The sequence below is a fragment of the Lagopus leucura genome, unplaced genomic scaffold, assembly GCF_019238085.1.
Source record: "Lagopus leucura isolate 7727_CA_CO unplaced genomic scaffold, USGS_WTPT01 Super-Scaffold_100012, whole genome shotgun sequence".
Classification (NCBI taxonomy): Eukaryota; Metazoa; Chordata; class Aves; order Galliformes; family Phasianidae; genus Lagopus; species Lagopus leucura.
In genome coordinates this window covers 11,818,478-11,843,947 of record NW_024962267.1, presented here as the reverse complement: position 1 = coordinate 11,843,947, position 25,470 = coordinate 11,818,478, and the positions used below count along the sequence as shown (strand labels likewise).

At 40.5% G+C, this 25,470-nt stretch overlaps 1 protein-coding gene across 4 annotated transcripts; it reads right to left on the bottom strand.

The window, feature by feature from the left end:
• Positions 1-1,347: 1,347 nt before the first annotated feature.
• SF3B1 (splicing factor 3b subunit 1) lies at positions 1,348-21,732 on the bottom strand. 4 transcript variants are annotated; one of them, XM_042874571.1, is made up of 25 exons: positions 21,648-21,732; positions 18,276-18,442; positions 16,957-17,058; positions 16,224-16,338; positions 14,326-14,405; positions 13,031-13,198; positions 12,627-12,861; positions 11,610-11,822; positions 11,161-11,282; positions 10,282-10,479; positions 10,092-10,193; positions 9,258-9,437; positions 8,704-8,790; positions 8,328-8,598; positions 7,932-8,077; positions 7,700-7,846; positions 7,428-7,553; positions 6,618-6,839; positions 6,199-6,381; positions 5,994-6,105; positions 5,789-5,909; positions 4,907-5,038; positions 3,736-4,008; positions 3,050-3,266; positions 1,348-1,980 (listed from the first exon to the last, which is right to left on the bottom strand). In XM_042874571.1, exons 1-25 carry the CDS (start codon positions 21,673-21,675, stop codon positions 1,822-1,824), a joined length of 3,906 nt encoding a protein of 1,301 aa, XP_042730505.1. In that variant the 5' UTR covers positions 21,676-21,732; the 3' UTR covers positions 1,348-1,821. The 4 variants fall into 4 exon arrangements, with proteins under 4 accessions (XP_042730505.1, XP_042730506.1, XP_042730509.1 ...); XM_042874572.1 differs by lacking the exons at positions 16,224-16,338; positions 16,957-17,058; positions 18,276-18,442; positions 21,648-21,732 and adding an exon at positions 14,722-15,995; XM_042874575.1 differs by lacking the exons at positions 1,348-1,980; positions 3,050-3,266; positions 3,736-4,008; ... (15 more) ...; positions 12,627-12,861; positions 13,031-13,198 and adding an exon at positions 14,722-14,777.
• Between the last annotated feature and the right edge of the window lie 3,738 nt (positions 21,733-25,470).

Below are 25,470 nucleotides of genomic sequence, written 5' to 3'. Positions count from 1 at the left end.
TTTTGTGTACAGCTGTTTCAGCACATTTCCTTCCCCTTTTCTTCTTTCTTGGGAAAGAAAAAGTTTGCATCTTCTGCAAAACCATGTTAAAAATGACTTTTGAGTGATAGTGAGGAGCTTGGAAGACAAAAGGCTGAAGTTACTCTCCTTCACCCTACAGAAAAAAACTTTCACTATTTGACTTTAAGAAACAAAAAAAAAAATTTCTGAGATACAACTAAAAAATTGCAAGTCCTCATCCATTCCTGCCTGTGTCAGAGCTCTATTTTTGCTTATCTTGTAAAAAAAGGTGCTTTACTTCCACTCTTCACCCTCTGCACTGACACTTACCCTGTCCTATCCTGCAGAACTACTGAAGAAGCAAAGGTAGCAGGTCATCTATAAAATAAATGAAATTCAGTGAGAAAGCACTAGAAAAACTGGAATGAACAATTCAGAGAACAATTTCAATACAAAGTCTTCAAGAAGTTCTTACCGTTTTCATCTAATAAATATGAACTTCATGTAGTATGCACATCACTACTACTACAAAAAAAATCAGTTCCTAACTAGTTGGTACCTTTCTAAACAACCAAGCTGCAAGCTGCTTCCACACCACCCCAATCTCCTAACAAAAACATAGGTTTTGAGAGTTAGGGTGGAATTTCCTTTTATGCAGAACCATCTCACGTTCATGTAAAACATCAGAGAGAGGCCAGCTGACAACACTGCACTGACCTTGGAGAGGTGGAAAATAATTGCCCAACTTGAATAATAGACAAGAACATGCCAGGTATCCAATTACTAGCATTTGCTGTGTTTTCTTATGGACATGAGATACTCTCCAACACTGGCAGAATGATGTAACCTTGTGTTTTATGTGGCATACTGTCAAATAGCACACAGTCCTTTTTCTTTCTCTTGAGTACATGCACAGGAGAGAAGGAAAAGAGCAAAGAAAGAAATAAAACATTTTTATCTCAAGCTGACGAGATTCACATTCTCTATGTCACACATGCATGCTCTGAATTTGTCTCATCTCAGACACCCAGAAACTTCCCTAACTCTTCACAGGAATCATAGCACAGCCTGTAAACATCACCTGGCATTATATGCAACCTACACGTGGTTAGAAGACAAGCTAATCGTGATTGCCAAAGTCATACAAGTGATTGCACACACAAGTACTAAGAACTGCTCACTTTCTGACAACAGTGAGAAATGAACCCTACAAGCAGGATAATGGAGAAGAAGCAGAACCAACAAGCAATTTTCTACTACTTTCTCCCAATTAAACAAACAGCCACCACAACAACTGCCAGCCCGAGTACAGCTGAATTACTGCACGACAAAGATACACACATTAACTACAGTTTGTATGTTTTTCTTATTTATTCAAAAGCTAGGGGGTGACAAAAGGGTTAAAATGCTTGACACCACCTATTTATTACATGAACAAATACTTAAATCCATCAGGGACTCGTTTTACAAGTCTCTCAGTCCAAAAACCACACGCAAATTAGATTTTATACACAAATGTTTATTTCTCAAATAAACAACCCCTTTAAACACAAGGAATGAAATCTAAATCTTAATAAAGATGAACCAAAAATGAAAACCCTCCTGTATACTGTAATCACTGTTTTCTTGGTCACTACTGGCTTTAACTGTTTAACATCAAAAAACAAGGACATATTTAAAAAATCATGCTACTGGATTCCTACCTCTGCCTCTGACCAGCTCTATACTCATCTCCAATACTTTAAAATTTTACATCATGAAATCTGAAGCATTTATGTGAAGAACAGCTGTGCATTAAACACAAACAACAGAACAAGAAGATTATAAGATGTAGTCAAGTTCATAACGAATATAGGTGTTCTTTTCATCGTTATAGATTCTTGGATAGTGTGCTATCAGAGCATCCTGTGAGCCAATGTAGATGGAATTATAGATCTTCCAGTAAACGTCTCTGACTTTCCGGGCAGGGTGAAACAAACCCTAGAGAACAAAACAAAACAACATTCATTCAAAGCTTCTGTTCTAAAAGCTTGTTACTGCATCTAACCAAGTTTTAAACAATAGAAAAGCACTGTGGTAACACTTAACATCAATTACTAGGAATGAACAACAATAAACGTGTAATTATCCGTTTTGTGAGTATATGAAATAGCAAGTATTAAGAAAATATTATTTAAGAGGCATTCCTTTTTTTTTTTTGTAGGGAGAAGTTCTACTATATGTATTTCTAATTGCACTGTTCGTTCAAAAAAATACAAATCTACTGCAGTATATTTGGCTTGGAAACAAGTCTTATCTTTGGCTCTGGTAACTGTGATTTAATTGTGTAGAGATCACTAGATAGAAACACAGGACATAAACGGTTATTAAACCTGAAGAAATTGAGCAGAACTTGAAGACTAGATAAAACAGTTCTATAAAATAATAAAATTAGTAAAATATACACTGCACAGGAGACTTTCATGCAACTTTAGTCTCCCTGCTGATGTCAGTATCTTTGTGCTGAAGCACACCAATTAGAAGAACAAAAAAGACAGCAAAATCCCCTATGTACAAATTATTAAAATGCAAACACATTATTCCTACACTGATCTGCACTACACACATCCTTGCTTTTTATCTGCCACGTGCACTTAAATTCTACAGCCAATACAGCAAAAGCCGTTACACTCAAATACACAGAAAAGGAGCCTCCGTATTCTGCCTCCACATATCAATTCACAGAAGCTGGACACACTACCATGAATCTAGCAGTGTAAATTCTGATCCAGGCACTGTTTTCTAACACTTTGCACTTAAACATATTTAAACATCTTATTGTACTCTATGGCTAGCACCACATCATGTTGATTTTATATCAATCCTATCCACTTTTTAATACCTTTAATACCATCTAATTCCAGCCCCCTGCTATAGGCAGGAACACCTCCCTGAGAGCAGGTTGCTCTAAGCTTCCTCCCATGCCAGGGAGGGGGCACCCACAAGCTCCCAACAGGCAACAGAAGCCCGTTTGGTAACTGCTGCCCACACAGCATACATCAGGACATACCTGCAAACAATACTGCAACATTCGGCAAGGGCCAATAGCAACTCTGAGGCCCTCCAGAGCCCCCATGACTGCCTGGATGACGTGCGGAGAGGTTTCAAACACATTAGGCCATACGTAGTTCAACAAATGATTAAGAGAATCTTCACAGCCAAACCCATAAACACCAAGAGACATGTGTTGCACCACAGCACTGGCTGTTTGTCTGTGCACAAGATCTCTGAAAAGAAAACAACAGTGTTTTAGTAAATCATACTTAGAAGCAACATACCTGGACAAGCATCATGATCCTTCTCACTTAAATTATTCTGAAAGCACCAACACATGCTTTTAACCCACATCTACTGACACTAATAGGCAGAGTAACCAAAAATCAATTAATACAAACGACAGTTTTCTGGCAATTATTGCTCTCTAACCTCTGCAACAAAGGGACTAACAACAGAAATGATCAAAAGTGGTCTGAACACAGCAAATACTAACCTAACTAAAATGGCTGTACCATTTTCATCTTCAAAAGTGTAAGCAATTATATAACCTGAATTATCTGTAGACAATGGGTACCCAACGTCTGTTATTGAACAATTTTTAGCAAACAAGGACAATGTGCACATTTACTGTTAAGACCCAGTTACAGATTTAACGTGACCATTGCTAACTGAACCATACACAGAAAGAACTGCACTCACCTGTCCATTAAAGCATCTTCGAGCAAAGGCGTAACGGCATAAATATAATCTTTTCCCATTTCTCCAATGTATTCAAACAGAAAAGAAAGAGATTTTAACACACCATTCTGGACATTCAGCTCTGGGACTCTGTATTCGTTCATGAGTGCAGGCAGCACTGTGAAAGGTGAGCATGTTTCAGCCACAATAGCAATTGCTACTGTAGTACATACTCTGTTCTGCCTTTCCTGCACTTTCAAGTTATTCAGCAGTGTAGCCAAAACATCGTGAGGTCTGGAAGAGAAGATATGTACGTCTACATCAATAGATTTGGTGAGAATGTAGGTAAATTAGTTGACATAGAAGACAACGGCAGAAGAACATGGCTTAGCCCTTTTTAAAGGAGTTAGTATTCTCTGAGGAACACCATAAACCACAACATTGTAACAGAGTTTAAGCAAGCACAAGACATCACTTCTTAAACCACCAATTTTTTATTGAAAAACAAAAGCACACCAACTCTCTCTCTAGACTTTGCTTTCGTTCAGCCCCTACAGTCAGTTTGTAAACAAACTCGGGAGACAGGAGTAGCTTTCCCAGTATTACTCTGATCCCACAGGCAATTAAAACCTGTATGAAAAGTCCAGTAAGACTTTGGACAGAGGTATGCAACCAGGCACAGAGAAGCCCAATTAGTGCGCTGCTCGCTAACTGGTTGTTTCTGCATCAAATCAGTAACTGGTCACTCATTTAGGGGTGTGCAGAGAAACAGGAATTGTGCTTCAAGCTATGATTTGCTGACTTGCAATACCTCAGTGTGGAAGTCAAAAAAGCCTGCGCTAATCAAAGCGGCACTGATTTAAGGAAAAATAAGAGAAACAGTATTTAAAAGAGAGCTATGAAAGAATACAGGGAGAGTCTCAATGCATATCACACTACCAAAACTCAAGACAACATATTTTAACTACCAGTTTATATACTAAACTTGCTAGCCTACCAATTCAGTTCAAAAGTGTAGCACTCCATGCTAATAAGAACGTATGAAAATTGTTTTACTCGATGAATAAAATCAAATGTCCACATTTAACATGTGAACTGTAGAGCAGTTCCAACATTTGTCTCCAGTGAAATTCAGTCATCACCACATTAGATAACTGTGCATAGAACTAGATAAAACACTACACCAACTTACCCAATAGCTTTTGCAATATATCCAAAAGTATTTACTGTGGCTCTTCGAATAGCTTTCTTGTGAGCTTTTAATAACTCAAGCAGCTCAAAACAGATCCTCATCCATTCTCTCGCAGAAACATATTCTGCACCTCTGAAAGAGAGTAAGTGATTTTTCTTCAGTTCTGCTCCAAGTTTTGAAGTATAACCTAATAAATTGCAGTACCTATTTATTCACTATCAACAGAGGGACGTTATTTAAACAACTTACTCAAAGTACCCTTTAAACTAGACCATCACTGATTAACAGTTTACAAGGAACACATAGATACAATAAATTTTAAATTTGAAAGCATGGAAAGTATACTTCTTACAAATCAGTTGCGGATAACACAATTCCTACATCATTTCCTAGCGTATAATCAATGAATACACAGATGTTATTATTAATTGTAAGAAATACACAGGAAAGTTAGGTTAAGTAAGGTTATTGCAACAGGAAGATAATAAATGGAAACGCTAACCAATGTTGTAGGCTCACAAAATTCTCCATGAGGAGTGATCTCGAGGAAGAACTCCTTCCTCAGTGGCAGTCAGCACTTAAACAGATTTAGGAGAGGTGGAGCCTGGCTCCACCCCTTCCAGCAGCACAGGTGAATTACCTTCACCTGTGCTCCCGTGGCTGACTCATTGCTCGCCTCAGGTGATCAATCACAGGTTCAGAACATGATTCAGCAGTTCCCATACAACTATATACTTTACCTTAAACATCACGTTAAATTTTCACAATAAAGCTTAAGAAATAACAGGAGATGCAAAAAAGCCAGATGTCGAACCTGATACTCTAGCTGTTGCTAGAGCAATTGCTTCCAGAGAGGATCAATTACATCATTACTCAGCTTACCTGTCTGCAATGCGCCCAACCAGATCAATACAATTCTCCTGTACTTTCTCATGTCTGTTCTTCAAAATTGGCGTAAGCCGTGGCAGCAGATCTTTGATAGGTGGTGTCATCTTGTGCATACCTATTGAATTGAAAGAGGCATTCTAAGTTCTGCGTTCTTTTCATTTCGCTCTTGAACGGGCACACAATCATTACACAAACATACCTATGACATTAACAATAGCCTTAAGTGCTCCAAGTATGCTGCCCAGTACTTCCGGATATTCTTCACCCAGGTACTCATACAGCACAACACCCAGATGTCCCATCAGCTTTTCCTACAAGCAAATAAGAAGATTCCAAAGTTAAGCCTTCCTCCTTCTCATTGCTATGACGTACCGTAGCTAGTTTGATACAAGCTCATTCAATACCTCTTGACAAGTCTTCATGACCACTGCAGTACGTGAGATGAGGTCAGCAGCCTGCTGCCGCACCTTGGCCGACTTGTTGTTCAACCGCCACAGAACCGTACCGCAGATCTGCGGCAAGTAGGGCTTCACTCGCTTGCCAAGAGCATTAACCACTGTGCCAAAGCCATTCAGCATCACAGAGTCCTGGTGTTAACACAGAAGACAGTTAGACCAAAACCACCACATTTCATTTGATCTGGCAGCATCCAAAATTGTCATTAAAATGCTAACGCTCCACATGTAGCGTGTGGATGTCATTGATCTGAGCACAGAAATCCCTGCAAGGGATAAAAACACCCAACTCACAACCACACATTCCTCCATAACAGCGAGCTACCTTCCAGTTAAGTCAACCGTACCTCCCATTAAGCTGGCCATACCTCTGTGGTCTGTTCTTGGAAGGCATACAAGATGCCATCAATAAGTTGCTCTTCTAGCTTATGATCAATGTCTGCCGCGCCCAGATTTCCCATTATCTTCTCAATGGTTTCCATGACCATTTTTCTGTACTGTTCAGCCTCATCTTTCAGATCATCCACAATTCTAGAAATAATTTCTGCTGCTCCAACTTTATTTGCCAGCTCCACTGTTGTGTCCACCAACTGAAATATACAAAATAGTTAAGTGTACAAACATCATTAAAGCCTTCTTTCTAACTCTTGAAAACATTTATCTCCCTGGTCTGAGAAGGAGTAGCAGCATCATGCTGGTTTCCAAACTCATTTCAGTGGAAATCTTTTTTCAAGCAAAAGTTACAATTTCAAAACAGATCCTATCTAGGAAAAGAGTAAAAATGCAATGGCACAGAGAAGAACATAATGAAAAAAGGATGCACCAGTACAGAGCTAGTGTAGCCATTACTACTAGTAAACAAAGAGGAGCTCTAAACTTGCCTTAAGACAAATAAAGTATTCTTTAAAACTCACAGTGAACAACTGTTTTCACCTTTTGAAATCATTTGGTTTTAAAAGACACAAATGGGGTGAACTACCTCACCTTAGAGCTGACACAGATTCATATTCAGAGATAAAATGCCTGGTGCGAAAGTCCTGACTGAACAGTTTCTAAACCACTATGCCAAACGCAATTAAGACAGGACGTACAAGACAAAACTAAGCATCTAGTCTGAATAACACCCCAACACAAATTTTGTTCTGCTACCAAAAAAAAAAAATCAACTGGAAAAATACCTGTCTGTAATTTCTCCTGTCCAATGCCATTCTGTGCTGCCAGAAGTGTTTGAAAAAAGGTGGCAAGATCTCTGTTTTAATGTAGTTTGCTTCAACACCATCTGTACCACAACACTGCTTTACCACCTAGTAGGAAAAAAAGCCAACAATGTTAATTCTGTGTACAGTTTGTTTGTGGTGTTTTGGTTTGGCTTATGTTAATGCTAAACATTCAGGTTTTATCAGTTTAATTTATTACACTGCCAGTGTCTGAACAAATAATTTTGATGTACCTTCAAAACAATCTTTTTCATCTCTTCATCAGGAGACTGGAACTCTCTGATAAGAATTAACATGACTTCTCTGGTATAATAGTTTGCATACTCAGCATCCATGAGTGGAATCAGATAACCAATAGCCTTCAAAAAGGCAGCCAAGCCCTGTTTAAATGAAGAAATATATTTTCAATGAGTTACGGAAGATACAGATTCATTCCAGTTCACACTAGAAGTATTTTAGACATACCTTTCCTCTGTGCTGACGTATACCCTTCCACAAGGGCTTCAGAACAGAATCAAATGACTCAATACCATAGGGAGTAGCTGCCTCAGCTAAAGCAGCAATAGCCAAAGCACTGATGGTACGAACCTTCTGCTGCTCATCCACAAGACCTGCAAAAGAACACTGTTTAGTACCACTTCTTGTATCTTAAACTCAAAATAGCGAAACCACACAGATAGGATAAAAAAGTGATCACTTTATTTTCAGGAAAACAATCACTATTTCTCTTTCAAAGTCGACAAGTTATTTCTCACTGTAAAAATGACTACACAAAACTTTGCCTTAGTAACACTTCATCTCAACAAGGTACAGGAGGAAAATTCCAAATATAAATCTTAAGCCAGAGAAAGCAGAACCTACCATGCTCAATAATTTCAACCAAGCTCCTGAGATGAGGCAAGATAGCACAACCCATAAGAATAGCAATTTGCTGCACAATCTTGATGCCGGTATGCCTCGCTTGCCAGGACTTTTTACTTTTACAGACAGCTTTCAAGAAGGGCAACAGAGAAGGAATGCCCAAAGCAGAGGCAACAACAGCAAAGGCTCGAGCTGTGGTATTTCGGACATATTCATCCATGTTATCAATATCAGGTCGCATTGTAGAAATCATTGTTGCCAAACCAGCAGCCTGAAAAGACACACAGAATTATGAACAGCACACTACATTCTTCTGCCATCACTACAAAGCAGCTCTATATAGGCTAATTACTACTGCAGAATTAAAATTTATTACCTTAGCCAAGTTTGAAATAATTTCTCTGCCTTCCACTCTGGCATAATAGTCTTCATCAATCAGCAGTGGTTCAATGACAACAAGAATCTGAAAAAGATGAAAAAAAATCCACATTTTCATTTGTGAATACTTTAGGTAGTATTTCTGGCCCTAAGAAGAAAATTATGATTCCACAAAGCTGAGGTAATTCCATGGATTCAAGCTTTCAACTCTATGATGACCAGAAAAGTCTTAGATTTGTTATGCTTTTTCTTTTCCCCTTACAACTCTTTCTCTGAAGTGCCCCCCTCACAGATTCTAGCTACATCAGGTAAAATTTCCTTCCCTCTCTCAGGTGTGCATGTATTCTTTTAACATTATGCCCTGATGTTGTAATATTCACACTTTGATCACACTGCAGTAGCTTAAAGTTTAGCTGAAGAAAATACAAAAGCCAATATGACCTTAAAAAAAAACACCCCATAATATTGTCTTCCCCCGCTCGGCAAATGAACCGTACGCCTCAGCCACAGGGATCAGAAAAAGCCAATCAAAGATGAGCAATTGCAACAGACCTTATGTACGTATGGTCGCACCAGGTCATCCAGTTTGTACAGAATTCTGTCTATGACTTTGACAAGTAAGTGGCGCTCCTGATCCTCCAGTGTTGGTGACATCAGCAATGGTAGAATCTGATTAAACAATGGCCCAGCTCCAAATTCCCGAGCTTTATCAGTAATTTGTCTCAATGCAGCCTAAAAAATAAAAGCAACTGTCACTTAACCTGAAGAAATAATACTGAACAGTTATTGAACAAGTAGGTGTTAAACAAGTTAAAATGCACTCTACTGTAATCGCAGGCTTCACAATACTTGTCCCTACCACCATCTTCCACACAGATACATCGGATGATAGGCCCCAGATATTCCATTTTTCAAGAAAAGCATGCTCAGTACTAAGAATGGCACCACCTAAAAAGGCATTTTACACAGCACTTGCATCAGGTGCTCAGATCAGTTTAGAGTGGAACTGCAAAAAAACTGTAATCTATTGCACGAGCAAGCTAGAAACTGAAGAGCTACACAGCCAGTTTAAGAAGCCAAATCCAGAGAATTACAAAGCCCTGTAACCAAAAAGCGCTACAGAATCTAGTTTCTCATAATTAAGAATTATTATATTCTGTAAATCATATGGTACTTAGCAATCAGCATTACTGCACAAAGAGCAGCAACAAATTACATCGAATGACAAACCAAAAGCAACGCAGATATAGAAGGAAGAGAAAGCACTAAACAGACAGCAAAGCTTAGAAGAGAATCCCATGGACAAACAGGTGAAAAAAACAGTCTGAAAACAAAACTGAACACAAAGGCATAAGGTGAAGTGATAAGAATGACCACTAATCTTACCTTTCTCATGGGAGGGGTGCCATTCTTTATTTTCAAAAGTAATTTCATTATCTTCCTCTCCTTCTGCTCTTCAGGACTAAGGGTCGATTCATCAACGTCAACCTAGAAATAATTCCAGACAAATTTACAGGCACTGGTATACTTTCAAAGATCATAAAACTTTAACCAGCATGAGTGAAATGTCATTTACCAGCAGCTTATCAAAGTACTGGATATCATCTGGCTTTAGGAATGGAAGATTGCCAGAAGGCTGGTCATTGACACTCTTCATAGTCCGGTCCTCTGTCTGCATGTGGAATCCAGTCATACCACCCAACGGTGTGGGAGTTGCTGTAAGTTTACGTGCTGGAGTACGAATAGGTACATAACCAGCTGGTGGGGGAAGAACCTGCAGAAGGAAGAAATAAACACAGTAAAAACTGCACCACAGCACTAATCTAAAGAAGAACCTCCACAGCCTTCAAGACTCATCTTACTGCAAAAGATGCGAATCGAGCAAGGTCTCAAATGCCAAACAGAAATAAAACAGAACATACGGGTTTAGCCATTCGTAGTTTTGTGTGTAACTGCAAACATCAGATCCCACATTCAGTGGTATGATTCACAAATTCAGCAGGATAGTTCATATGCATGCTTATTCTGTATTGACAGCATTTCAGAAGAAAGCTCACTTTCACTTTCAAGGGTTGGATAACGGACTTAAGAAGTCTTTAGAAACTATTAAAAGAAACCCCACATACTTCAATTTTGTATTAACACTGTGTATTTGTGAAGTCAGAATCTGTGACTCTCTCCTGTCTTTCCACATTTGGGCTTTCTTCCTGAACTTAGCAGACATTCTTAACGTTGAGAAGCAAAATAAAAACTGGCCATTGAAACAAACATGACTTTCTCCCTTTCTAACACATTTATAATAAATGAGCAACTGAACCAAACAAATTTCTATTTGAATTAATCAACAGCTTCTGTGAAATACTCTACATTTTGGACTTTTTTTTTTTTTTTTTAATCAATATCACCTGACAGAAGAAAACTATCAGTCTGCTGCAGTTTCATTCAAATGAATTACCTTATATCCTTCTGGGAACATAGCATCCAATTCTTCATCAGAAAGTGGCCTGTTTCTCTCATCAATTTCCCTCTCCCAACGCCAAGCCTGCAGCTGTTCAGGAGTCATGCTCATGATATGACCTATATTCAAATTAAAAAGATTTTTTAAAAACTTCCATAAACAGAAGATATATTTACTTAAACTTTAACTGTTCTCTTGAATAAAACCTTCCACACTTGACATCTGTAGCCAATACGACACTAATGTCTTGACTGTCCAGACTGAACACAAACAAACCTTAGCTTTAGCTCCTGTGGGCATTAAACAGGTAAACTGAACGTACGCTAACTGTTTTCATACCATCAGAACACGACATTAGGTAGAAGTCCATTTCAATATACAATATAAAGGTTGGAGCTTCATTTTCACATAAGAAAATGAAACCTTAAAGAATGGATTGGGCTTACCTGGCGTAGGAGTTGCCATGTTCATAGCTGGTGTACCAATGGGTGTTTTGCCAGGTGTCAGAACAGGAGTGCTGCCACCCATCTGGCTAGCAGGTGTTTCATCCCATCGGGACTTCCTTTTACTTGCTCCTGGGGTTGGTGTCTCACCAATGGAGTCACCACCTCTATCTGTACGAGGAGTCTCAGCCCATCCACTGCCATGCCCCGGAGTATCTGAAAAAAAAAAAAACAAACAACATCATAATTCTTGTACAAAACTGAACAGAACCATACACCAACTATAGCAAAAACATCCAATTTCATTATCTCATCCTCATTTCTACATGAATCAGCAAGCTTATAATAAATACACTAGAAAAGTTAAGATTACTTGCATGAACACTGGAAACATCCAACAGATAATTTTATTTTATTGAAGAAAAAAATCTTAATTTTCTTGTTGAATCTTAAAATAAACAGATAAAATTACAAAAAATATCAAAGAACCCAAATATTCTAGATAATGGACAAAGTACTCCACGCAGCCCCTTGATAAACCATTAAACAGTGGTGTTTCACTGTTCTCTGCCACACGAGCTCAATTCAAATTAAGATAGGTGACAAAATGCTTCTGAAACTTGCCTCAATGTTTTAAGCAAGTTTTCAAAAACAACTGAAAGCTCAAAAAATTCAACAGTTGAGAAACAGCACAGACACACAGCTGTATACCGAAAAGCAATTCAACGTAAAATGAATTATGTTGTTCTAATTAATCATTAAAATCCCAGCAGCAGTCACTAGACATACAACTTTGATACAATCTTTGAGCAGAGCTGGGTTTACAGAAGTGGGTTAAGCTGACAGAATTCAGTGCTACACAAGCTCAGCTGAAAGCATCACACCAACCACTAGATGTCAGAATGTAATTACTTACTGCCTTTTGTCTGCTCCTACCGTTTCTGTAAGGTGCAAAACTCCTATAGTATCTGCCATTCAAAATTTCTTAGACACTCTCCGATACCACACATACATACACACCTCTTTCTGTTTTGGGAGTTTCATCCCACCGATTTTTACGTGCGCTGGAAGTGGCTCCTCCATGGCCTGGTGTTGCATGGCCAGGTGTGTCCCGGCCAGGTGTTGCAGCTCCTGCTGGTGTGTGACTGGGAGTGGGATCCCAGATCTTTGAGCCGGGGGTGGCACCAGGAGTCTCGCTACCCTTTGCACGGCCTGGAGTTTCATCCCATCGCAGAGATGGTGTATGCCCAGGAGTCTGCACAGGACAAAAGCCAAAATATTAATCTCTTCCACTCTATGCAGTAGAAGACTGCTGGTTTTACTCTTTTTCAGTGTGTACGTGTTAGAGTAAGAAACTTTTGAAATTCAAGCGGATTAGCATTAATATCTGCTAGATATAGATTGAAGGGCACAGGGATTATTACCTCTGCTTGATCCCAACTGGATAACTTTTTGGGTGTTGCACCAGGAGTCTGATCTGCTGTTTGATCCCAACGCCGCTTGCGTTTTGAAGGTGGCTGAGATGCGGCTCCATTGACGACTTTAAGCTCTCCAGCTTTAGCTTTTTCAGCTAGCTGTTGCCTAATCTCCCTCTATTCAAGAACACAAAAAGATAAACTTACTTCATAAAAAAGCCTCTTCAAATTAAACATTAAGACATTTTTCAGTCATATCAGATACCTTTTTACACATTTTTAATTTTTTTGTGAAAATAACATGCCACTAGCCACTCTAATTTCAAATTCTTCCATAGCAACATGGCAATGAGTCTGGAGGGACTACATTTAAATTCATTTGCTACCAAGCTTCATAGTACAGCAGAAATACAACCGTACAGAATTTTTTAGTGCTGTCAGTTTCTATCACCCATAGGAATACCTCAGAACTACCACTGATCTGTTTCAAATGAATTCCACTTCAGCAAATTATTAAAGAGGGATGAATTAGAAAATACATTCATACGAGTTATATCCTGAGACATAAAAAAGCCAGGAAATTCTCATTTAAAATTCCAAAATGTCACTGTTGAAACACCACACTCACAGACTATTTTTCATTTACCACTGAGTCCACGCACTGAGGTTACCAAAATGGAGAACCATTTCCTCAATTACTGTCAATTAGAGCAAATCAGTATAAATCAACAGAGGTCACTGGAACTCTTAAGATCTTGCTCCAATTAACAAGACAGCTCCGTAGGTATCACAAAGGAAATTTTATTAAATTACCAGTATCTTTTAAACTATTAAAATGAATTTTTAGTAACTATGAACAGGTGGTTTTGCTATTATTTCTTCCTTTCAAGTTTTAAGCCAAATGTTAGCAAGCTGTTGTAAAAAGCCTTTTAAAAACTCCCCGGATTCTCTTTATATAAAGCTTGCAAAAACAAATCCCTCCAACGCTGAACACCTCTCTGTATCTCTCAGGTTTTCATCACCTCCGAAAGAAAATAAACTGCCTGAGAGCTACAAAGCAATCCAAACTGAAATATACTGACAGCATTTCTCCCTCCATTCTTTTGTTATTACGTGGAACAGATGTCTTCCAAAGCTTTCATCTCAAAGGTCTACCATCACGGTTCAACATGTGAAGAATATGAATTTCCAAAGGAAAAAAATCATAAAAATCCAACAGAATTTCCATTCCCACTGTTCCTAAGATGATTTCAAAGGCTGCAAAATGAAATGAAGTTCACATGCAAACCCCTCCCCCAACTCACCTCTTCTTTTGTTAAATGCTGTTCACGCATAACATCCATGTATGTTCTGGCATTCATTTTAGGGTCTGGTGTCTTCCCTCCTGTAGAAGAGAACAGCAACAGGAATGGAGCACAATGAGTACAGGACAAGCAGAATCTACCAACTTTTTCTACAGTCCTGCTCTAATATTATATTATTCCATGATCATTTAATTTTACTTTTTGATTGAAAATTTTAAAAATTACATGTATCTTACGTTTATTCAGTTTGCTGATCAATTTAACCTGTTTGAACACAAACGTAACTACTGCAGTTTCAAACAAATATTTTAAAGCAGATATAAATGATAGAATGACAACACAGTTAAGAGTCTTCAGAAGTGATGGGTTCCTGGGTTGCTAATCCGGAATACGTACACTTTCGTGCCTTTGTCTCCACCAGCAGTTCTGACTTCAAGCAGCAGAATAGAAGCCTAGAAAATTATCTCTTTACCATTAGTAACACTTTGGAAAGATATTTATATTCAAAACATTACCTTGTGCAAGCTGCTAAATCCTAGTAGTTATCTGACTATAAATAACTATGGCATAACCTAAGTAATGTTTAAAATGCTTTATCGTAAGGACCCATTTAAAAGTTTGACAAATCTGGACACATCTCCCAGATCTTCCAGTGTCATATTGTAAAAGGGCTTCATTTAAAAAAGCAAAGAATCCCAGAAAACTGACAGCACCTTCCCCCTCTTTTCAAAGAATAACTGCCACCGGGATCTGAATGTAACACATATACCACCACGACGATACTCACACGTAATGGGTTTTGTGAACCATTTGTTGGTTTATGCTCTGTGTCTTGACTTAAAATTTAACTTCTACATACTTTACGAGAAGCCCAAATTTATATACATTAAGACTTGTCAAGAAAAACACTGTTAATTAAAAAGAATGTGCAGGTTTGCTATACGAGTGGTATAGCAATATAATTTAGGAAAAAAATAAAAGCCTTAAACATTTCTATGCTGAAGATCATTGCCCAATTGGCTGTGTCACTCTGACACTAGCTTTGATAGGACTTTCCTTTGGAATACTTTTTCACCATAATCTACACAGGATGTGTTGAACTGCACCCTTAAGAATGCAGACAGGACTGGCATATAGCAGTACTGCTGTAGGAAAGAAATTAAGGACAGTTAGTATGGGCCTGTGAATTCTGACAATACATGTTTATATCAATTACAATTAAGCAAGTAAAATAAGTAATATCCCTAGTAATTCATGCAGGCTGCAACTCTAATTTGTAAAACCTGCAAAACAGCTGCTGATTTTAAGCCAACAGGCACCTCACTTCCACATGTGAAACTCGCTTGCCTCAAGAAATTTTCCATCAGACCCACTATACCCCTTTTCCTGATTCGCATTCTAAAATTATCTGAACAGACTTGAACTATTAATAGTATCAAAGTCTTATATATGCTTTTGTTTCTTTTAGCTATACCACCTAAGTTTACGTAAGATGGCAAGAATTAGGTGCTCTACTTTGAGAACTAGCATTTCAAAAGCAATAGCCCTGTAAAACTACAACTCGGAACGAAAGCTTTCAAGGTATTGAAAGACTGAGCACTCAATACACAAGTTGTTCAAATATAATGCACAACCCAAAACAAAAAGAAAAGAGAAACCTTTAACCCTTTGTGTTTCTATGGCAATGGCTCATTATTTTCTTGTCCTTCTACCTGGAAAGAAAACTTGTATTATAAAGATGAAGAATATGGCATCTAGGTTTTCAACCCAACCTCTACAAAAAGGGGATGTTTAAAACAAAACTAAGTTTATAGGCATGCCAACAGAAATCAAAGGGCTAAAGACAGTTTAAGACAACAGATTTCAAAGAGAGTATAGAAAAGTCAAAAATAAATTACCATCTGCAAAAGGATCAAGACGCTCAGGGGAAATTATCATCATCCGCCTGTGCTTTTTGTACTCATCTTCCCGATCTGCAATCTTTTGAGGACGGTGCTCTGCAAAAGGATCATACTAAAAACAGAAGGAAAAAAAAGAGCTGGTTAGTCACAAAGGAACAATACGAAAAACTGCCAACCATTAGCACTACCCTAATAGAAATCTTACTTCTGAAACTAGAATGTTTATTTAAATGCAGAATTTTTGACCAAATAACTTCCTATTACTGTTCTAAGAAGCTCGTTCATTTGCTTCTAAGGCATTTCATCCCAGCAGCCTTTCTTCTCTGGAAGAATCTTCTTTTAAGTCATCTTTCAGGAAGACTTAATACAACTTCATATGCTTTTAAGTTTCAAAGAAAAATATTTTAGGAGAATAAAACATACATGATTACATTTTTGTTCCAAAAAGCTTAAGAGACATTCAGTTGCTCCAGATATTTACATTTTTTAAGTATCCAGTTGATGTTTTTAAGTAGTTGAGCACATATGCACACGTTGCCTTTATATGCACAAGCGCCAACTTTGCCACCTGCTGGAATTCTAACAGAAAGCACTGACAAGCCCAGTGCTTCAAATACTGTCACGCTTTAGAGACATCCTGTACTTTCAGAAAACAAGACGTGGTCTTGAAATATTAATACTTCTCCTAAGACTCAAATAGTCATTTGTTGTGCCCTGAGTTAAGACGTACCTGTTCAGTTGACTGCGGTATGTCATTAAGCAGTGCCACTGGAGCATGGTACCCTGGCTTCTTCTGGCCAAGCAAACTTGTAGATGGGTAATCATCATCATCCTGCCAGAAGAAAGACGTGGCAGAGTCACACAGATACTGGCTTTAGGTAACAATGTCACATTAACACACTGCAGTCATAGATAAGATGAAAAAGGACTAGAATAGTTACCCCAAATTTCAGCAATTCTTTTCACATCTATTGCTGTATTATTCCCAGCAATTGACTGCTGAACCAGACACAGCTACACAAATGGCTACATTGATACCTTACTCCTTAACAGATTCAGTGAATGTGCTGCGTTTACTCCAAGATGCAACCTTCAATAGCTATACAGAAAGTATTCCATATCAGTGCTACCGATGCAATGTGCTAATAGTTATGGAAAAAGTGGTGCACACCATTCTTTTTTTCTTAAAATCCAGGCAAACACAAAGAAAATGTCAATAAGTAACCCCGAAAAATATTTCTGTAATAATAAGAGATTGAGAAATCAATTACAGCACTGTTAATTTGGTTGTACCTTCTCAACCACAGCACCAAAACCAAGTATTCAGAACGTGTAAGGTATTCTGGGTATTTTGGCCAAGCAGCAATGAGATTCTGTGCACCAGTTTACAGCGACATGGAAGGAAAATTGCTCTTGAAATTATGAACTGATTTCAGTGAAACACTGTAATGGAAATTCTTAATTAATGCATTCCTGGGAGTCCTCAAATACTTTGCTACTAGAAAAAATACCAGCTAATACTAAATTACACATAACACTCTTGCTTCCTCTTAAAAATATTCTTCACTCAGTTTAATGCACAGTTACTCCTGTGTATTTATGATCAGAACTGTAGTTTCTGATTGCTTCCGAAACAAAAAATGTGTTTAACATTAGAACTTAAAAGAACTTAACAACATAACCATTCTTACACATGAGACAGTGCAAAAAGCTGATCCACAAAAACTGCACTGAAACTTCAAATGAAGTAGAAATGAAAATATTAAAATAGACACTTAAAATGGTGGGCCTGAGTTCCACTAGAGTTTTTTCATCTCGTTTTTCACCTTGGCAGCAACAACAAAACCAATTCAGGCACTCTAAAGCTAATAGAGCACCAGCCCCCCACTGCTGTGTGGCTGTCAGAGCACACATCACCAAGTCTGAGCAGACACGGATCAGACGAGCGCCTGGAGTAAGGCAAGCTTGTTTCCATTAACTGCAATTATAAATCACTTCAAATAGAAGCCAGAATACTTAGAAACTCCTTAAATAAAAGAAATCACTTACGTCTTCCAATTCAGTTGCTGCAATGGATGTTACGTATCCTGCAAACCTGCTGTCGCTGCCACCATAAATTTCCTGATCGTAATACCCGGTGGAGTCGAGGCCTACTCCTTGTGCTTCATCAAGGGCAGGCTTTTTGCCTTGGATTTCTCGGATCTGCGCTTCGATATCTAGGGGAAACATACCCAAACACTCGGGTCTTTTTCAACACACACAAAATGCAATGCTTGTATCATTACGTTCAGCAAACCACTCAGTTTCAAAGATCATCTCTAACTAATTAACTACATACAATTATCACATGAAACTATAAAACAATGATGTACAAGAAGCAGCTTTTCTTAAAGCTGTAATATTATCCAGGACAGTTTAATCCAGCTGCACTACGGTCCGAAGCAAACCATTCAAAACTACTACTGTTAACACATCTCATCTCCCAAAGAAATGGTGGGGAAGGTAGTTACAGCACGACAGTATTTCTCAACACTACATGGCACAGGGCTTTCCCAATTCATGTTTTCATTAAAAGCAGCTTTCAAGATGTTATCGCCAATTAATAAACTGATTTTGCTAATTTAAAGAAATCCATTTAAAGGAGGTAGCGTGAGTAGGCATGCCTGGGAACATTCAATAGAACACCTTATTCAAGAACAAAATATCCAAAATATCTACACTGCAAAGTTGTATTACCACTGAACAAACAAAACAACCTGACAAGACAGGCAGAACTTCAGCCACAGCTCCCATCACAGGCAGCTCAATGTATCTGACTTGTGACAACTCCTGCCTCTGCCACCACCGTGGAGGAGTCCACTGCTCTTCTGAACTTTTTGCCTGCCCTTCAAGGAGGGCCAACGGAAGCTTTGGCACTCCTAACATATCAGGATCTGACACCAATCACCCTGGGGTCAGTCACTGACCTTGGAAATTTGGCACTATTTGAGAGAACAGTAACTCAGTAATCCCCAAAACCAAGGAACCAATTTAACCACGCCGCCTCCTATGAGTTAGTAAAAGCAACAGGAACATCAGTTGTGGCAATTCAGCTGTCTTCAACAAACACGATCAAGACACAGGTACACTAAGGTACACCTAATCCCACGAAAACAACTGTTGTTTCCATCTGTATCTGCACTTACGGGGTGAAGAAATACCAAGGCCTGTGCTTGCAGAGGCTGGCTGGACTAGAGCTCAAATGCCCTTACTGACCTCAGCAATTCTGTGCTTCATCCATCTAAGTACCACTGCCTACAACATTAACTGGAGGGAAATTCACCACTGACAAAAGCTACAGAGAGGTACTACTAGCAAATAACCCAGAAACTCTACCACACACTGCTGAGCTATTTACTACTATTGCTCATCTCTTTGTTGTTGTTGTTTTTTTTTTTTTTTTTTTCTCCATCAGGGTTAATATATTTCACAAGGCTTTTCCACAGAAATAGCTTACAAAAGGTACTAAGATGCCTACAAACAAAAATTAAGAAAGGTGAGAATTAAATAAAGGTAAAATCATCACTAATCCAGATATAGGCTGACCAGAGCTTTGCAGCTGCCTAGGGCACAGTCAGCTCTGCAGTGCAGGAACCCCAGAGACTCGTGAGAGCTGAAGCCCAACAAAAGCCTTATATTGGCAGCCATGAGCCCAGCTGAACCCTGCCCCTACATTCAACTCCTCCGAGAAATCCCGCACAGCACAGGTTCTCCAGGACCAGAGGCATTTTGCTCCTGAAAACATTAATAGCAGAAAGAAACTATTAATGCTGAGTTAGGATCTTGGTCTTGCCCATAGAGGTCTCTCATCTTCAGAGACGTCCCACACATACTCCATCAACCAACAACTCCTTCAGGCATTTCATTTTTGCACACCTGTCCTACTACTTGACTATGGAACCAAAACAACTCAAAGCAGCACTTTTCTGCCAGGTCTGTTATGTGTTTCAGGTTGGTCGTTTCCTTCACAGGGCAGATCAAGTTTCTGATTTCGTTTGCGGTTTGCTGCAGTGCAGCACTGGGGTGAAATGAAATACCTGAGGCTTCTACTGCTACCGAGGACAATGGAAGGACCAAGTGATTTTAGACCACAAAGGCATTGTTTCTTTCTTCTAAAAAAAGTAGAGAATGTTTCTTTCTTTTGCAGCCACACACAGAGTGCCCTGGCCACCACTGGGGCTTGTGCTTGTTCTATGTAGCAAAGCTGCTAGCCTGGTTTTGTGAGGGTAGGAATAACTGACCGTGCTTTTCCCAGCTGACAGCACACCAAGGAACAACCATCAATATTTAATTTACAAAGCAAGTAATCATATTTTTATTATTTTATATATGAATAATTTTATATATGATAATACCTAAAAATAATCTGCTGAGTATTCTCTTGCCCTTCATATGGCCATCTGTGGCCAAACTATTTCTCATTTGTAGTTGTTCAATACCGGAAGATATTCTCTGGCTTCTATGAAGAAATTCTAGAGACGTTCTCAGGAGAGTTCAACCCAATCCTTTCAGTGAAAAAACCACTCACGTGGTTCAGCATTTAAAAATAACGTGGTGCAAGAGATGTGGAACCCAAACTTCCCTTCTTACATTACAGTCTGGTAAAACATACCTTGCGTATATACCTAAATTGCAGTGAGGGCATTAAGGGAGTACAGGACTTTAAACTTTGGACTGTAGGACGTCACACTTCTTCAGATCTCCACATACTTGGAAACTGATCTTACTTATAAGCTGGAGTTTGTCAGCACACAGCCCTTTCTGCCTCAGGAACAAATCCAAGGAACCCTCTTAACATACTTTTAATACAGAACAAAATCTCTGCAACTGCCTGAAGATCAGATCTTGCAAGCGTTTGAACTCACGCTTTACGTTAAACCGATCAGCAGTTTCTACTCAGTTCAATGGGGCTACTTCTGTATAACGCTCACTCGTAAACTCAAGCCATTCCCATTACCCCTCCTCTTGCCCCCCTGTGCCATTTTTTGTCGAAGTAGCTCCCGCCACCGCCCGGCCCGCTCAGCGCGGCAGTACCGCGGGCTCTCCCGGCCGAGGGGGGGCCGCGCAGCCACCGGGAGAGGCGGCAGCGTGCAGCGCCCGGCGGGCGACATCTTAGGAGCCACCCTCGGGGCGGCGCCGCTCTGCTAAAGGCGGCGCGCGGCTCCCCCCGGCCCGGCTGCGCAGCCCCCGAGCGCCAGGAGGCGGCCCGGCCATGGCGCTGATACGGGCACCGACGCCATTACGAGCGGGCCCAGTCCGCCCGCCGCCCGCCCGGCCCCCGGCTCCCCTGAGGACCGCATTCGGAGAGGAAAGGAATAAGAAGACGCGAGAGGAGCGCGCAACTTCAAAGAACAACGCCGCGAGCGGATTTCGGCCTTTTACCTTCGTGGGTCTTGGCGATCTTCGCCATTTTGTCCAGCGCGAACAACGCCGAGACGGAACTGCCGCGGCCCCAGCACTTCCGTTCCGGGGGTGGGGGGGGGGAGGGGAGGCGAAAAAGCAGTGCGCAGGCGCAGCTGCGGGCCGCGCCGCGGCTGGCCGAGTACTGAGGCCTTGCGCAAGCGCAGTGGCGGCGGCGAAAAGCGCCGCTCGGTCGGCCTGGCGGCCCTGCAGGCCGAGATCGGAGGCGCGCCCTCCTCCTGACTGACGTCTGTTCTAGCCAGTAGGAATACGGCATGGAAGCCGAAGTGGCCAATAGCGGTGCGGCGAGGCTGAGGGGTCGGGATGCGTGCGAGGGCTTGAGTACTGCGGGCCGTGAACTGTCTGCCGCAAGATGGCGGCGGACCGGGGTTAAGTGCAGCGCGTCCTGAGGGCAGCTGGGCCCCGCTGCTATTCGCCCCTTTGCTTGGGCTTTGTTCGCCAGTTGTGTGGGAGAAAAATTGCTGCAGAGCAGAATAAAACATGTACATGTACTCAAATGTTGGAAGTTGAAATCTAGCACAGGAACTCCAGTGTGCCCGGGGGTTGACAGTAAACACGTATCAGCAGCAGTGTGCTGCCACTGCAGGAGTAAACCCAATCCTAGCACTGCTAATGGCAGCGTTGTATGCAAAGTCTAGAGAGCAGTCGCTTTGCTGTGCTTGGCACAACACTGCTCACAGAGTACTTGAGGGCAGAGCTAATTCTGGGACATGGCACGTGGATACGGACAAACCCAACTGTGCCTGAGGAGAATAAGCAGCACATCCAGAGGTGTGTCAGCCTTCACCCCAGCCTGGCACTTGGGAATGTAAACAGTGGCTAATTGCTTGGCTGTTCTGCAGCAACTGCCCCGGGCAGCTTTGTGCTTCATTTTGGAAACTGATGATTTTCGATTATTTCAGTTCTTTTGCTGGGATAGATCCATTTCAACGTAATTGCCTACAGTATGCATGATAACTGAATGGGGTTTTTTCTGTTCCCATCCAAAACCCCAGAAGCTCTCCCTTAAGCTCAAGTGCTGTGAACAAGCTAATTATCATTCTCAGTTTTCTATGATAGTAAGCAAAACATCAACACTGACCACGCAACCTGAGGTCCAAGTCTGATTGCTTGAGCATACAATACTTGAATGATATTTCATAACATACGGTATAAAACATAATCTTACATAAATTATTCAGCATCGTGCGGTTTTACTGTGCAACTGCCAAGTTCCTGATCTCCTCAAAAGCCTTTGCTACAAGGAGAGCAAACCAATTTTTGTTGTGTCAACTTAGAAACGCCTGAAAAGTTAAAACATAATGCATTTCCGACAAGAGGACAAAGGCATGATGGCAGCATTCGCTACTCATAAATCATTCCCACTAAGAAAGTTAACTTTTCAGCTTCTTGAGGATTGTCTTGTATAAAGCCAACATTCTGTGTTTGTGAGAACATGTGTTTGATCAGTCAGTTCATCTATGTGTCTCTTTGCTTTTTTATTGCTTAGTTTGCAGAAGTTTACTGACTAGTTCAGTGTTTGTAATACTTTACATAATTGCATGCATTGAAATATTAAATATTCTTAAGAGAGATTCATTTGAAAGTACAGAGGATCTGCTCTTTAGTATTACTAAACTCACATCCTGGATTCATAGAAAGATGCATTCATAGGCTGTGGAATAGAGATATATGCCAAGCTGTTGAGAGACATGTGAGGATAAGGTCAAGGCAGACAGTAATTCCCTACTACAGGAATTTAATGCCCGCAACTATTTTAGGTAACTGTCACATGCTTGGGTTCACCATGAAGATCAATTTGCAGTAAGTTTCTCTTGTTTCTTCAGCCTGACTTCCAGCTTACTTTATGGGCAGCAATATTATATTCCCACAGTTATTAAACAGAACTGAGCTCAAGGGTTGTGATCCTAAGGTACACTTTTAAAATGTGATTTTGGAATATGCCATTTCCCTCACAAAAGGAGTTCTGTGTTGCAAGAGTGAAGAGAAATTGTGCTGTAATAAAGCACTGTAAAGTGCAATGAGAAAATTATGTTCTGCTTTGTTTTCCTTTCCTCTCCTCTCACAAATACTGTACGCTCACCACAGTCCTGTAATTTGCCTCTCAAAGCCCTGAATCCCAATGTAGCTACACCCTTGCTTCCTGAACACTTTGTCTGTTACATAGCTCCCACAGGATGTGGACAAGGTAACTTAGTGGTTTAGCCCTCCTTTGTTACCTGTCAAAGATCCATCCCCTGTGCTCACATGTCCATATACCTCATGGAAATTTCTATATGGATTGGAAGGACATTGGTTTTAAGAGCCCAGAAGCTTTCCAGACAGTCTCATACCTAAGTCACAAGCTGGCAAGGTCTTGCTTCATTAACGGATTCAAATCCAATGTCATGGCCAGCCTATGCTATCAGTAGCTGGTACTGTTGCCAAAAGCAGTGCCTAGTCACATCTCCTATCCTTGATTTATCCATTCTATTGTGCCCTTGGCACTGGTTCACTCAAGCAGCCAGGCTTGTAGCTATTCCCTCCTGCTGGTCTTCCAAGAACAACTTATTCAATTTTTTTCTCCCATACACAACGCTATAAGGAATTGTACAGTGAATTAACATTATGCAAAAAGCTACAGATCTGGTCACAACTCCCTGCCTTGGTTTACCCTGGATCTGTGTTGGGCTTTTTTTTGCTGTGACATGTTTCCTGACATGTATGTGTCTATTAAAGGCAAAAATTATTGACTGAAAGAGTAGAAACGTAACAAAAGTGGGTATGTTTCAGCTCCATAGAAATGGAATTCAAGTTTCTCACATCATGAGTAAGGAAAAAATATAAATCTCTTCCAGTTCCAGCTTTGCTTCTGACCTCAAGAAAGGATCTATTTCCTTACTGAAAAGCCAACAAGGGGGGAGAAAACAAACAATTTGGATGACAAATGTGATAAAGCTAAGGGCACGGCCCAAATGTTGGCAGTGCTGCCTGGGCCCTTACCTCAGGGCAGTGACGGCTGCTGCTGAGCAGGCGCAGGCCTGGAGGACATGTTGCCTTTTACCCACTTTTTGTATTTGCTCATTTCCCAAAGAGCTCAGTTGTGAATGTCATTGCCCCACACTGGCAACACACTACTGCTGGTCTTGCCCCTTTGCACACATGGGAAAAACAAGGCAGAAAATAAATGTGATACCCTAGCAGTGAGGAGCCATTACATCCACAGCTCTGCAGTTTAACAGCGCAGAGCATCCCGTGAGCTGGGAACAGCAGAGATTCAGGAAGGCTACAGGGAGATGTACCTATTCAGGAGCAGGATTCAGACTATCCAACACAAAGGTAGACAGTCGTGTGTGATAGCTGATGGGGTTAAGGAGGATTTGAGGCCCTTTTGGTAGATGTGTCTCAAGAGAAGCCAGGAGGCCTGTGTCACCTCACTGCTGTGGTGCTGTTGGGTGAGTGCTGCCCGGTGCTGCCTTGGGCAGCGATCCTCCCCAGCCAGTGGTGGGCCAAGGGTAGCACCTGGGTGGTAATGCTCTTCCTTAGCAGTGAAATACAGCCTCTGTTTCTTTGGAGATGGGAAAGGGCATCAACAGAACAGCTGGATTTTACACTGTCTGTGAGTACAGACAGCCAGATTTCAGCCTTTTTTGGATGTACAGGCCCACCAACATCTCACAAAGATATAACTATTCTAAGCCTTCACGTTTAGGCTTGCAGCCAAATACTGTAATTCCTGCTACACCAGAAACACTCAGCTCACTGGTACCATGTGAACATTCTCCTGATGTTACACTGTAGCTCC